This window comes from Pan troglodytes, chromosome 9 (assembly GCF_028858775.2).
Source record: "Pan troglodytes isolate AG18354 chromosome 9, NHGRI_mPanTro3-v2.0_pri, whole genome shotgun sequence".
NCBI classification, from domain to species: domain Eukaryota; kingdom Metazoa; phylum Chordata; class Mammalia; order Primates; family Hominidae; genus Pan; species Pan troglodytes.
The window spans coordinates 21,528,209-21,540,032 of record NC_072407.2 but is presented as its reverse complement, the minus strand read 5'-3'; the positions used below and the strand labels follow the sequence as shown (position 1 = coordinate 21,540,032).

Sequence of the window (11,824 nt, the reverse complement as noted above, 5' to 3'; positions counted from 1 at the left end):
TCTACAACAGACAGGCAGGGAGGCTGGGCACAGGCTCCCTCTCAAAAGAACTTCTCTCTCTACTTCCCTCCTCCTGACATGGGGCAGGATGGAGATGAGACAGGAGATCACTTCTCCCTCCCAGGTTCCAGTTAAGACATTTTGTCTCTACATCAGTCCTCTCTTTTACTGGTTCTACAGTCTTCCAAGTTCCCCTGTGGATACAGGCTTTGAGCACCTGAAGGAGACAGAAAAGGACACATCTTTCCCAGTCAGTAAAGGTCGCCCGAACTTAGGCTCTGTACTTGTTCTCCACTATTCCATAGTATAGATCACACCATGAGTTTTGCTTTTGTCTGTTTTTAACCAGGCCGCTGCTGATTGTGGTTATTGAAAGGGTTTATTTCTTCAACTATAACCCCACTCCATTACGTCACCATTGTCATTGTAATGACCCCCTCTGCCATGATCACTGGAACACTGGCACTCCTAGTCAGCCAGATAGAGACAAAGGCACTAAAGCCAGAACAACATCAGAGCTGGAAGGGACTTTTTTGTTTGTTTGTTTTGTTTTGTTTTGTTTTGAGACAGGGTCTCTCTCTGTCGCCCAGGCTGGAGTGCAGTGGCCCGATCATGGCTCACCGCAGCCTTAACCTCCCTGGCTCAAGGGATCTGGAAAGGACTTTTCTGAAGCTCTGCACCAGCCCCTTTACTGCACCCTGCCTGAGGCCAAACCCACCCAGTAGCCGGTGAGTGTGAGAATCCAATCCCGGAAATCCAGCCCTAGTTTTCATTTTGCCAGGAGAATGGCTGGGAATTCTCAGAGCGGGGTACCCTTGCTCAAAGCAAGCTCTCAGAGTCTGACCTTCTTTCAGCCCCTAGCAAGAGAAACAAGAGGCATCGCTAGAGGTGGGGAAGCACCAGAGACCCAGCATCTCCCCCACAGAGGCAGACGTAGCCCTGTTACACACATAAATGATTTTGTATGCCACACACCGCTCTGCGTCTGTGTCTTGGACATCTTCCCCTGCCAGTAAGCATAACTCTATTCTCTGCGCTTGCTCCACAGTATCCCACAGTACAGACAATATCTGTTTTTTGTCTGTTTGGGTTTTGTCTGTTTGAACCAGCCCCATACTGCTGAGCATTTGGGTTGATTCCAGGATTACAACCCATATACTACAAAGAAAGTCCTTTCATGCCTCCGTGCGCACCTGACTCCACACTTTTCAAAGTAATCCTCCCACCCACATGGTGGGCAGTGTGGTGCATGTCCTCAGTGTAGACCTAGGTGCAGGGAAAGGTGGAATTTGTCCACAGTCACACAGTAAGTTTGTGCTAGAAATGGCAAACACGAGTCCCCAAGACTCCAGACTTAACACTCTCTTAGTCCCAGTTGATGCTCCCTTAATACCAGACTTTTTGTTTGTTTCAAATGACCTGGAATAGGCAAGTGTGAGAGTTGCACCAGGCAATGTGGGGTGAGGGAGAGACCATTAAATAACCCTGATTGATCAAGGGGCTGCCGTGTGTAGTCACCCAGGGGATGAAGTAGCTTGGACTATCTCCCCAACTTGCAAAGCACATTCATACCCATGATCTCATCTTAATCCTCTGGGTTCCATATTATTGTCTTTTCCATTTAGAAATAAGGAAACTGAAGTGCAGAATGGTAACTTGCCCCCAAATCACACAACTAGTAGTGGTAGAGCCAGGACTAGGAACCCTGTTCTTTAAAAGTAAATATATTATTACGGCTAAAAAGAAAGATAGCATTGCTGAAAGTGTGAAAAGACTGAAATTGTAACTACAAAAGAAAATAACAACATTGCAGAAAAATATGAAAAAAAAAAACCTTGAAAGCAAGAAAAACAAACTAAAAGAAAAAATCTTACTGGGTGACCATGGACCTGTCATCTCATCTCTCTGAACCTCAGTTGTCTCATTTTTAAAGAAAGGGAATGATGATAAGCACAGCGACGGCAGCCAGTACATACTGAGCACCGCCTTACCAAATTTCCAAGTCTGACCTTTCCCTGAAGGCTTCATGCAAGTATACATATTTCGTACGGCTATAATCATGGGAAGCACAATTTTGTTTTTCACCTGACACTATCTTGTAAACTTTTTCTATTGACCTCACAGACTCAGCTAGCACCGTTCCAGCAGTTGCATTTTTCCAGGTTAATTAACCCCTGTCCCTGGTGCTGGATATTTATTGCCACCAAGTTTTCACTATTTTGGCTGATGCTGCAAGAAACATCTTTTGGCTTCAGAGAAATTCTCCAAAGTCAGAGACTGAGGCATTCAGACCCTGAACTCCTGCTTTCCCAAGGCTTTTCACCCAACCCCACCTGCCCTCTGCCTCAGGGCCTGGGCAGAGCCTCGGCCTTGCTGACAGCATGCTGGAGAGGCTCACCAGGCTCAGCAGCCTCAGGGCAGGCTCAGTGAAGCTTGTAGGCAAAGGGGCTGAAGGGGTCTTCCTTTTGTGTTCCCCTGACTCTTCCTAAGAACATGTGCATTTATGCTTCATACCCTAACTAGGAAAGTTCTTCTTAAATCTAACCCCCAAATCCCATCTTCTGTTCTTTCTACATACGATATAAACTTCTTTGGGCCACAGTCTTGTGAGAATCTCTCCAAAACGTATAGGAAGACATAATGTTGTCTTTACAATTGCACGGTGTCCTCCAACTGTTAAGCCTGTCCCAGGTGAGGTTAAGAATTTCAGTCCCTCTCCACTGCCTCACATTCATCTGGCCAGATGCGTTTCTTAAACTCCTCTTTATCAGCCTGGGGCTGTCACCCATTCTACCCATTGGTCTGCCAGTCGCTGTAAGGTTGTCATGTACCAGAGGCATGAGTACAAATGATGGGGGTGGGGACGGGGGACCTGAGGAGCTGGGTTCAAGCTATGCTTCCCTGCTTGCTGGCACTGAGACCTTGGGGGAGTCATGTTACTGGCCTCCCTTCAGCTCCCTCGCAGCTTGGGTTTCCCCATCAGAAAATTGGAAGCGATTAGAACCTGTACTTAGCAAGAGTTCTGGGAGATCCCTTGTGTGAAAGTGCCAGATACGCTGTAAAGCAGTACCTAGGAGTGCCCCACCTGGGACCACTTTTGAAAATGTCCAAGCCCCACCCCACCACCACCACCACCACCACAAGGTAACGTTCTGCCCCACTTTTCTCATCCATGTTGGGTGGAGACTTGCGCCATCCCTCGGCTCTCTACATCCATCCGCACCACGCCCAGGTGAACTCACACTCGGGACCCTGAACCCGCCCACTCCAGGCCTTGCGGGCCCTTCTCTCCTCTTCTGCACGCCCCACCCTCCTTTCCCACCCAGACTCCAGTGTGCCCACACCCCACTCCCCATCTTAGCCTGCCTTTCCCCTCGCCCCCAGCGCACGCGTGCATCAGGGCACTCACGAAGCGACCCCGGCAACATCTGGGAGCACGCGCCTCCACATCTGGAAGGTGGGCGCAAGCGTAGCAGGGCCGGTCGGGTTCCTCGCCGCCCCCCGGCCCCGCAGGTGGTGGAGCAGGGCGGGGTGAGGGAGGGGGAGGCCAGCGGGGCTGGGCGGGGCCCGGGGGGCGGGGGCCTGACGGCCGGGCCGGGCGGCGGAGCTGCAAGGGACAGAGGCGCGGCAGGCGCGCGGAGCCAGCGGAGCCAGCTGAGCCCGAGCCGAGCCCAAGCCCAGCCCGCGCCCGCGCCGCCATGCCCCTGGCCTTCTGCGGCAGCGAGAACCACTCGGCCGCCTACCGGGTGGACCAGGGCGTCCTCAACAACGGCTGCTTTGTGGACGCGCTCAACGTGGTGCCGCACGTCTTCCTACTCTTCATCACCTTCCCCATCCTCTTCATTGGTGAGTGCGCGCAGCGAGCCGCGGAGGAGGGGACGGGAGAGCAGGGAGGGAGGAGGAGGCGCTGCGCGCCGCACCGCTCGGCGTCCCCTTCCGGCCCGCGACCGCCGTCCGCCTCGTTCCCGGGGTCCCCTGCCCTGTGTCCTGCCCCGCACTCGCACACCAGCTCATCCCTTCACTCCCCCGGTGCCCCCGATCCCGCGCCAAACACAGCGGACGTTTGTGACCCATGGGATCACCAAGTTTTGCTTCTGCAGGGCCAAGAGCTGGGATGGGGAAAAGGGAAAGAGGAGGTCTCAGCACGCAGTGGGGAAGTGGAGAGGGGTCGGGCCTCACCCTCCGTGGCGCAGCTTAGGGAGCCGGGTCACCCCTCCCCCAAGGCAGCCTCCCTGTCAGCCGCAGCTGGGCCTAGGGAAGAGGGAAGCCTGTGCTTTGGAGTCTGGGATGGAGGCCCAGCTAACCCCTATGCTTTCACCGGGCTGAGCCGCGCAGTGGTCCGTGATCTCTGACAGTCCCAGGCCCGCGCCCTGGGCGAGGAGAGGCGAGAGCTAGGGACTTGGATTCCCTTCCCCCGCCACCCCACCCGGGCATGTGTCTCCAGAGCGCAACTTCTCAGGCTCTGCGCAAAGTAGCTCCGACTCGCCGACGCAGCGACCCCGGCGCCCTTGCTTGCAAAGTTGGGCGCCACGGCCGGGACAATTATGCGTGCCTCTCCACTGAGGTCCCCCCCATCTCTCTCCAAGACCTTGACTCTTCCAGACCAGTCAAGTCTATCAACTCATAGGGTGTCCCCTGCATCCCCAAAACGTGTTCATTCACTTTAAGAAAACAAGCAAATCTTAAAATTCATATACAGCTTTGGGGAAGAAAGGAAAGATTGTCACAAAATTAGATTTACAAGAGGTTGCTGCAGAAGCAGAGTTGCTAGTTATTAACAAAGACAGTTAGATAGAAATAAAAATAAAACATACAAAATATGTGCTCATATGTGCATCAAAAATCAAAAAAGAACAGCATTTACACTTCTGTTCTCAGCCAAACGGTTTATTAACCTGATAACTTGTCACACAAGAAGTTAGTATGTATAATGGGGTACCTTGGCAGGGCACAGTGGCTTACATCTGTAATCTCAGCATTTTGGTGGGCTGTGACAGGAAGATTGCTTGAGTCCAGGAGTTCGAGACCAGCCTGGGCAACATAGTGAGACCCCCCCCCCCCCGCCTTTCTACAAAAAATTAAAAATTAGCTGAGCATGGTGATGTGCGCCTGTAGTCCCAGCTACTCAGGAGGCTGAGGCGGGAGGATCACTTGAGCCTAGGAGATCAAGGCTGCAGTGAGCCGTGATCGTGGCACTGCACTCCAGCAGAGGCAACAGAGCAAGACCCTGTCTCAGTAAAAAGGTGTGGTGGGGGAGGTACCTGCATAGGACCAGGCTGAATGAGTTGGACGTTTAGTTTGTGTGTACCAGCCTTGGGGATCCTCATGTGTAGGTGTCACCCTCACCATGGACCCAATGCCCAAGCACCTTTCTGGGGTTCATGCACCCTCCTCCTCCTCCAAGTGGGCAGGCATCCTGCCTCTGACTGTCTCTCCCTGCAGGATGGGGAAGTCAGAGCTCCAAGGTGCACATCCACCACAGCACATGGCTTCATTTCCCTGGGCACAACCTGCGGTGGATCCTGACCTTCATGCTGCTCTTCGTCCTGGTGTGTGAGATTGCGGAGGGCATCCTGTCTGATGGGTGAGTGACTGTCTGAGGACTCAGGAAAGTGAATCTGCTCCAGGGTACTTCCTGAAAGGCCCAAGGAGATCCTAGCTCACCTGCATTCCACAAGCCCATGTCTTTTGTTACTACATCCAGCAGCTCAGTGTCTTCTATGTGCCAACCTCTCTGAGCTGGGCACTGGATGCAAGTGAGTCCCAGGCCCTGCCATGAGGTCCAGGAGAGTAGAGGAAACACGGATCTGCATGCCAAGTCCCAGTGAAATAATGCTAGAGCCTATTAGAATGCCACAACTCCAGTGAAAAATGTCTGGCCTCTTCTACAACCTGCCGGAGTTACCTTCTTGGAAAAAAAAAAAATCTAACCATGCCACCCACTCTTGCATAAGACCTTTCCTTGGTTCTCAGCTGTTTTGAAGATGTGGTCTCAGATCCTCAGCTCACCATTCAAGGTCTTCGCAGTCAGCCCCACCTATCTCTGGCCTCATTCCCCATGCCCACCTTCCCTTTGGGCCTCACAGCACACTCCTCACACCTCTGCTACAGCACAGATCACACTGTATGTTAAAGTTTATGTCTATTTGCAAAACTGTCTTCAGAGTCAGAAAGGCCTAAGAGTTAGAATCTGAGTCTTGTTCATCTTTGTGTTCACAGTGCAAGGCATGTGATAAACATAAACATTATTCAGTCCATAAACATTTATTGGGTCCTTAGGAGAATGAATGAAACCATGTTACAAATAAGTACTCTGGGAGGTGAGAGGAAGGCAGAGTTGGGCAAGCTCCATGGTTGAGAGGGCTTTGGAGCGGAGTCTGGAAGGGTGACTAGGCTTCAGACACACAGAGGAGGAAGGAGAGAGAGAACTGGTGGTGCCTGAGGGAAGGGAAAAGGCACCAAAGAGAAAAGCAGGTAGGGCTAGGGAGCAGCGCAGGGGCTGGAGCATTAAACACAGGCTGGGGAGCGATGGAGGCTGAGGCTGGGAACCCAGGTTGGGGCATCTCAGGAGGACTGTGAATCCCAGACTGCATGTTTGGGTTGGATTTGGTCAGCAGTTTGGAACAGAAGAGAGATGTCATCAGCATAACACTTTTAGGTGGGAACCTGAGGTGTTCAGCGCAGGCTGGAGGCAGGGAGAAGCTAGAGGTATAATAGAAGCAGGACTTAGCATTGACTGCGGTAGTCTAGGTGAGCAATAACTGCAGACAGAAATGGTGTGTCAGCAGTCAGGGACAGAAGAGGAGCTGGAGCAGCCATCTCACTAAGGAAGAATCCAGTAACCAGCAAGGATGAGAGACTGCCAGGAGAGGGAGTGGTGGAGGAGAGGGATATTTGGCTTGAGTATCTGAGGTCCAGCGCCCCCTGAGCTGGAATCAGATTATACCCAGACTGCACTCCTGCAGCGCTGCCTGGCTCCTGTATGTAGTTGGATGGCAGGGGATAGGCTCCCTCATCCTCCCTCCCGTTCCCCACCTTCCCTTCCCCAATGTCCCTGCATCGTGGCTTCAGCAGTGATCTCTAAAATACCTGCTTGACTTGGAGGCAGCAGCTCTGCCTGCTTATTAAAGTCCCTAGACCAGCAAGAAGACCAGAAGGCATACTGCTACACAAGCACGTGACAACTCCGCCTCCACCCCCACCCCTACACCCCTTCCAAAGTAGCACAAATGCCACAGTGAGCCCTCAGATGGGAAATACTCACCAGATGGTGACAGAGAAAGACACCCCCGCCCTTGGAGAAGGAAGACCTGGGTCTTCAGTGAGCACTGCTGCTGTGTACCAGCTATGGGACTTTGCACAAGTCATTCAGGCTTTCTGGGCCTCATAAGCATTTATAAACATACGATAAAACATTTTAGTTGCCAACTTAAAAATGTGTGAGAAAGTATAAGGTGTTTCAAAATTATTTCAAGGAGTAAAGAGGCAAGAGTTTTGAAGATCCCTGGGCAGGGTGTTGGCTGTTCCCAGTGTGGCCATTCATGACTGCTCTCTGGCCTTATGAAACAAGCATCATAGTCCCTGGCTTGCCTGCTTCATGGGGCTGTGGAGGGTGAAATTCGAGCACGGACAGGGTGCAGAGCCCGGAGTGGCAGAGCACTGGGTAGACTGTGTATTCCCAGAATGTGGGAAACTGGAATGAATCGGTCCAGGGATGCCCTCCTGCTGGCTGTCAGCAGCCCCTCCTGTGTGTGGCTGCACTGCTTCAGCTCAGTGCAAAGGGCCATCTCCTCCCCGGGGCACAGATCAGCTCAAGCTGAGTAATTGTCATCTGGTCTTTGGAGCTCCTACCCCCAGGCCTGAGTGAGGGGCAGGAAAAGAGCAGACAGGAGAAGTCACAGACCCTTGTGATACCTCCAGTCTAATCCAGCCTGGGTTTTCAGAGCTGTCTGGAAATTTAGGGGGCAGGTGAGTGGGGGCTGATTAAGGCAGCCCTGATTTGATTTAGAGTGAGCCTCATTGAGTGACTAATTAAGCCATCTTAAACCTGTAGGGCTTCCCCTCTTCCTTTGGGTATTATTTCTTGGTGTGATGTTCTGAATTCAGAACAATCAAAACAGTATAAGTTAGTGAAGAAGATATTTTTTAATAACTACAATATTTTCCCAGACCACCATACACTGGATAAAGCCTGTATATAAAACTTTACCTAATTTCTTAACTAATTGAATGTGTATTATTTAACAAAGCAGCTAAAAACTATTCTATGAAGCCATGTCATGAAATATTTAGTTCAATTATGGTTAATCCTCATCTTATTTCGTCTTATAAAATTTTAACATTTCTACCTCCTATTGCAAAAAAAAGCATTTATATCAGCATATAATAAAACATGTCTAGATGTCAGCTTAAAAATGTGTGAGAGAGTAGAGGGTGTTTCAAAATTATTTCAAGGAGTAAAGAGGCAAGAGTTTTGAAGATCCCCAGGAAGGGTGTTGGCTGTGCCCAGTGTTGCCATTCATGACTGCTCTCTGGCCTTGTCTGTCTTGTACCTTCTATATTAGTTTGAAGACCTTTTTTGGAGAATATCCACTAAAGAATATCAATATCTACCATTTCATTAAAAAAGAAATGTGGAGTTTGCCTTTTCAAGTTGGTTTGATGCTTATTGATGTTTTCAGGGACCCAGCCTCTTCCCATCTTTCCATACCATCCTGTGTGTGTGTCAGCCTATCTTCCCCATGGTCACAAGGTGGCTGCCTAGCTCCGGGTATTGCTTAGCATGAGCAGAGAGGGCATGCTCCCGACATGCCTCTCCTTTATGACAGAGATCATTCTTTCTTTGACATCTCACTGGCCAGAATATGTGGACCAACACTGGCAAAGGAGTATGGAATTGCATGGCTGCTTAAACCAATCACCATCCATTCCCTGGGGCTGGGTATATTGCTGCTGGAGCAAACCTGTGGTCCTCCTGGCACAGAATAAGGGGAAGATACTCTTTGGTGGACAGCCCACATTGCCTCTACACTTGCACCTCAGTCCCACCAGACCCACTGAGGTCACAGGATAGCTCTCCTCATGTCCTTCCTCCTTCTCTGTTGAACTCTTATGTATCCTTCAAAGTCCAGCCTGGTGCCACCTCCTCTGGGAAGCTGTCCTTGGTTGCCCACCCCCTCCTTTGTGCTCTCTCAGTCTCTGTCCATTGGCAATATCACTTCCCTAGCCTGCTGACTCCAACAGTTAGCTCTGAGCATGGCAGCCCCCTCCATACCATCAGCTTCTCAAGGGCAGGGACCCTTGGCACACTGGATAGAAGTAGCCTGGTGGGCAACAGCAGCACTGAGGCAGCAGGCTGTAGCAGGCCATCTGGGAATGGAGTGGGTACCACAGGGCTGGAGCAGAAAGGGCAGGCTGGGCAGATCTGATAAAGTGGCTGGAGGCCACATAGCCTGGGCCTTTCGTTCCAGGCTGAGCAGAGTGGGTTTTGCTGTCTGCAGGAGGGAGCTGTGGAAGGGCATGATCACGACCAACTAAGGTGACCCTCCTCACCAGGCCCAGGGAAGACTGAGGCCTGGAAGGAGGCTCTGGCTGCCTCTGGGTCTTACCCCCAGGCCACAGTCCACCCACTTAGAGGCCTCTGTGAGTTAAGGTGAAGAGACTATGAGCTGGTATTGACTGCTCCATTCCCCATCCCGAGAGAGGAGACAAAATCAGTGACCTTGGAAATGCCTCTTCGTGCCTCAGTTTCCTCACCCCATAAAATGGGAGACTAAGAGTACCCACTCGATGGGGTTTAATGAAGATTAAATGGGTTAACATATATCACATGCTTAGAACAGTGCCTGGCACAGAGTAAATGCTCCATAAATACTGACTCTCATCAGTTTGTTATCACAGCCTCTGGGGAGGGTGCCAGTGCTGACTTATGCTGTTCATGTTAAATGGGGCTGTCACTGGGTGAGTTGTGGCATACAGGCCCCTGCACTGTTCAAGAGACCCCAGCAACCCTTGTGCTTAGGGCTCAGCACATAGTAAGGCCTCCAGATCATATACCCAGCTCTACTCCATGTACTGGCAGCTCTGCCCAGCCCATACCCCAAATATGCCCATTAACTAAAGGGCCCTGCAGCCTATAAAGTGATGCTATAAAGGTTCAGTGTTCAGCCTTTGAAATTCAAGGCCTGGGCTGCTCTATTGCAGTACTTAGCATGTCCCCATCCTGTCTGTTTCTCTCTCCCATCTCAGGGTGACCGAATCCCACCATCTGCACCTGTACATGCCAGCCGGGATGGCGTTCATGGCTGCTGTCACCTCCGTGGTCTACTATCACAACATCGAGACTTCCAACTTCCCCAAGCTGCTAATTGGTAGGTGAGGTGTAGGAGGGAGGGGCAGTACCTTCATTCATTTCTTCAGATAATGTTTACTGAGGACTCATTATGTGCCAGCTATTGCTCTAAACAGTAGAGATTTGGAATAGAAAAAGAAAAAAATCCCTGCCTTCATGGAGCTTACAGTCTGGTGAAGGAGGATAGACAGGCAAAGACAGTGAATAAACAAACAAACAAATAGGTGGTGGGGATGCTATGAAGAAAATCAAGCTGAGTAAGGGGTAGGGGCAATGACAATGTTGCTATCTACACAGGATGGTCAGGGAAGGGCTCTGGTAACTGTGGGCATGCAGATATTTGGGGGAAGGTATTCCCTGCAAGGGGAGTGACAAGTGCAAAGTCCTCTGATAGGGATAGATTTGGCAAAGATGTCACTGTGGGCAAAGCCAAATGAGCAAGGGGAAGAGTGGGAGGTGAGGGCAGGCTTCAGGAGAGGAGCGAGCAAGAGTCCCAGGCTCTGGGCCTGAGAGCCTGGGTGAACTGTGGCATCAATAACTGATGTGACAGAGGAGGGGGAGGTGGGCTGTGGTGGGGATAAAGTTTTCTACTGGGGGCATATCGAGTTTGAGATGTCACAGAGACAGCCAACTCAAGTGTCAAGTTGGGCTTTCATGGGGAGGTCAGGATAGGAGCTACACTTTCAGGAGGTGGGCCTTGTACATGACATCTAAAGCTTGAGCCTGGGGCCGGCTGCCGTGGCTCACACCTGTAACCCCAGCACTTTGGGAGGCCGAGGTGGGCGGATCACCCGAGGTCAGGAGTTTGAGACCAGCCTGACCAACATGGAGAAACCCCCACCTCTACTAAAAATAGAAAAATTAGCTGGGCATTGTGGCACGCATCGGTGGTCCCAGGTACTCAGGAGGCTGAGGCAGTCGAATCTCTTGAACCCAGGAGGTGGAGATTGTAGTGAGCTGAGATCGCGCCACTGCAGTCCAGCCTGGGTGACAGAGCAAGACTCCATCTAGAAGGAAGGAAGGAAGGAAGGAAGGAGGGAAGGAAGGAAGGGAGGGAGGGAGGGAGGGAGGGAGGGAGGGAGGGAGAAGAAAGCTTGAGCCTGGATGAGGTCACCTGGGGAGAGAAGAGAAAGGCTCTGGGACCAGAGCTTGAGGTTTGCTAACATTTAGAGAGACTCGGGAAGGAGTGCCCACTTAGAGCTTCTGAGATGTTAAATACTGCAGGACTGGGGTCCCAGGCAGAAGCAACAGGATGATGGTTGGTGTTTACTGAGCATGTGCCGTGGGGCAGGCTCCATGCCATGTTCCTTACATTCATTGTCCCACAGGCTAATTCCCCCAGCCTCCTTATTGGTATTGTTAATATCCCCATTTTCCAGTGTGGACCCTGAAACTGAGGGGTTAAAAATAATAACGGTAAATACTCACTTTGTACTTACTGTATGCCAGGCCCCATCCTATCTATGTGATATA

At 51.2% G+C, this 11,824-nt stretch overlaps 1 protein-coding gene across 11 annotated transcripts in view; it reads left to right on the top strand.

Annotated features, from left to right (window-relative positions):
* The first annotated feature begins 3,597 nt into the window (after nt 1-3,597).
* The window catches only part of ABCC8 (ATP binding cassette subfamily C member 8), an 83,930-nt gene continuing 75,703 nt past the window's right edge, over nt 3,598-11,824 (top strand). For all 11 annotated transcript variants that reach the window (XR_001707184.4, XM_024347003.3, XM_024347002.3 and 8 more), the window contains exons 1-3: nt 3,598-3,846; nt 5,443-5,584; nt 10,249-10,370. Coding sequence is in view for 10 of the 11 variants with exons in the window: in XM_024347003.3 (XP_024202771.3) it covers nt 3,699-3,846; nt 5,443-5,584; nt 10,249-10,370 (412 nt within the window). In the remaining variant the exon portion in view is untranslated. The remainder of the gene's footprint in view (nt 3,847-5,442; nt 5,585-10,248; nt 10,371-11,824) is intronic.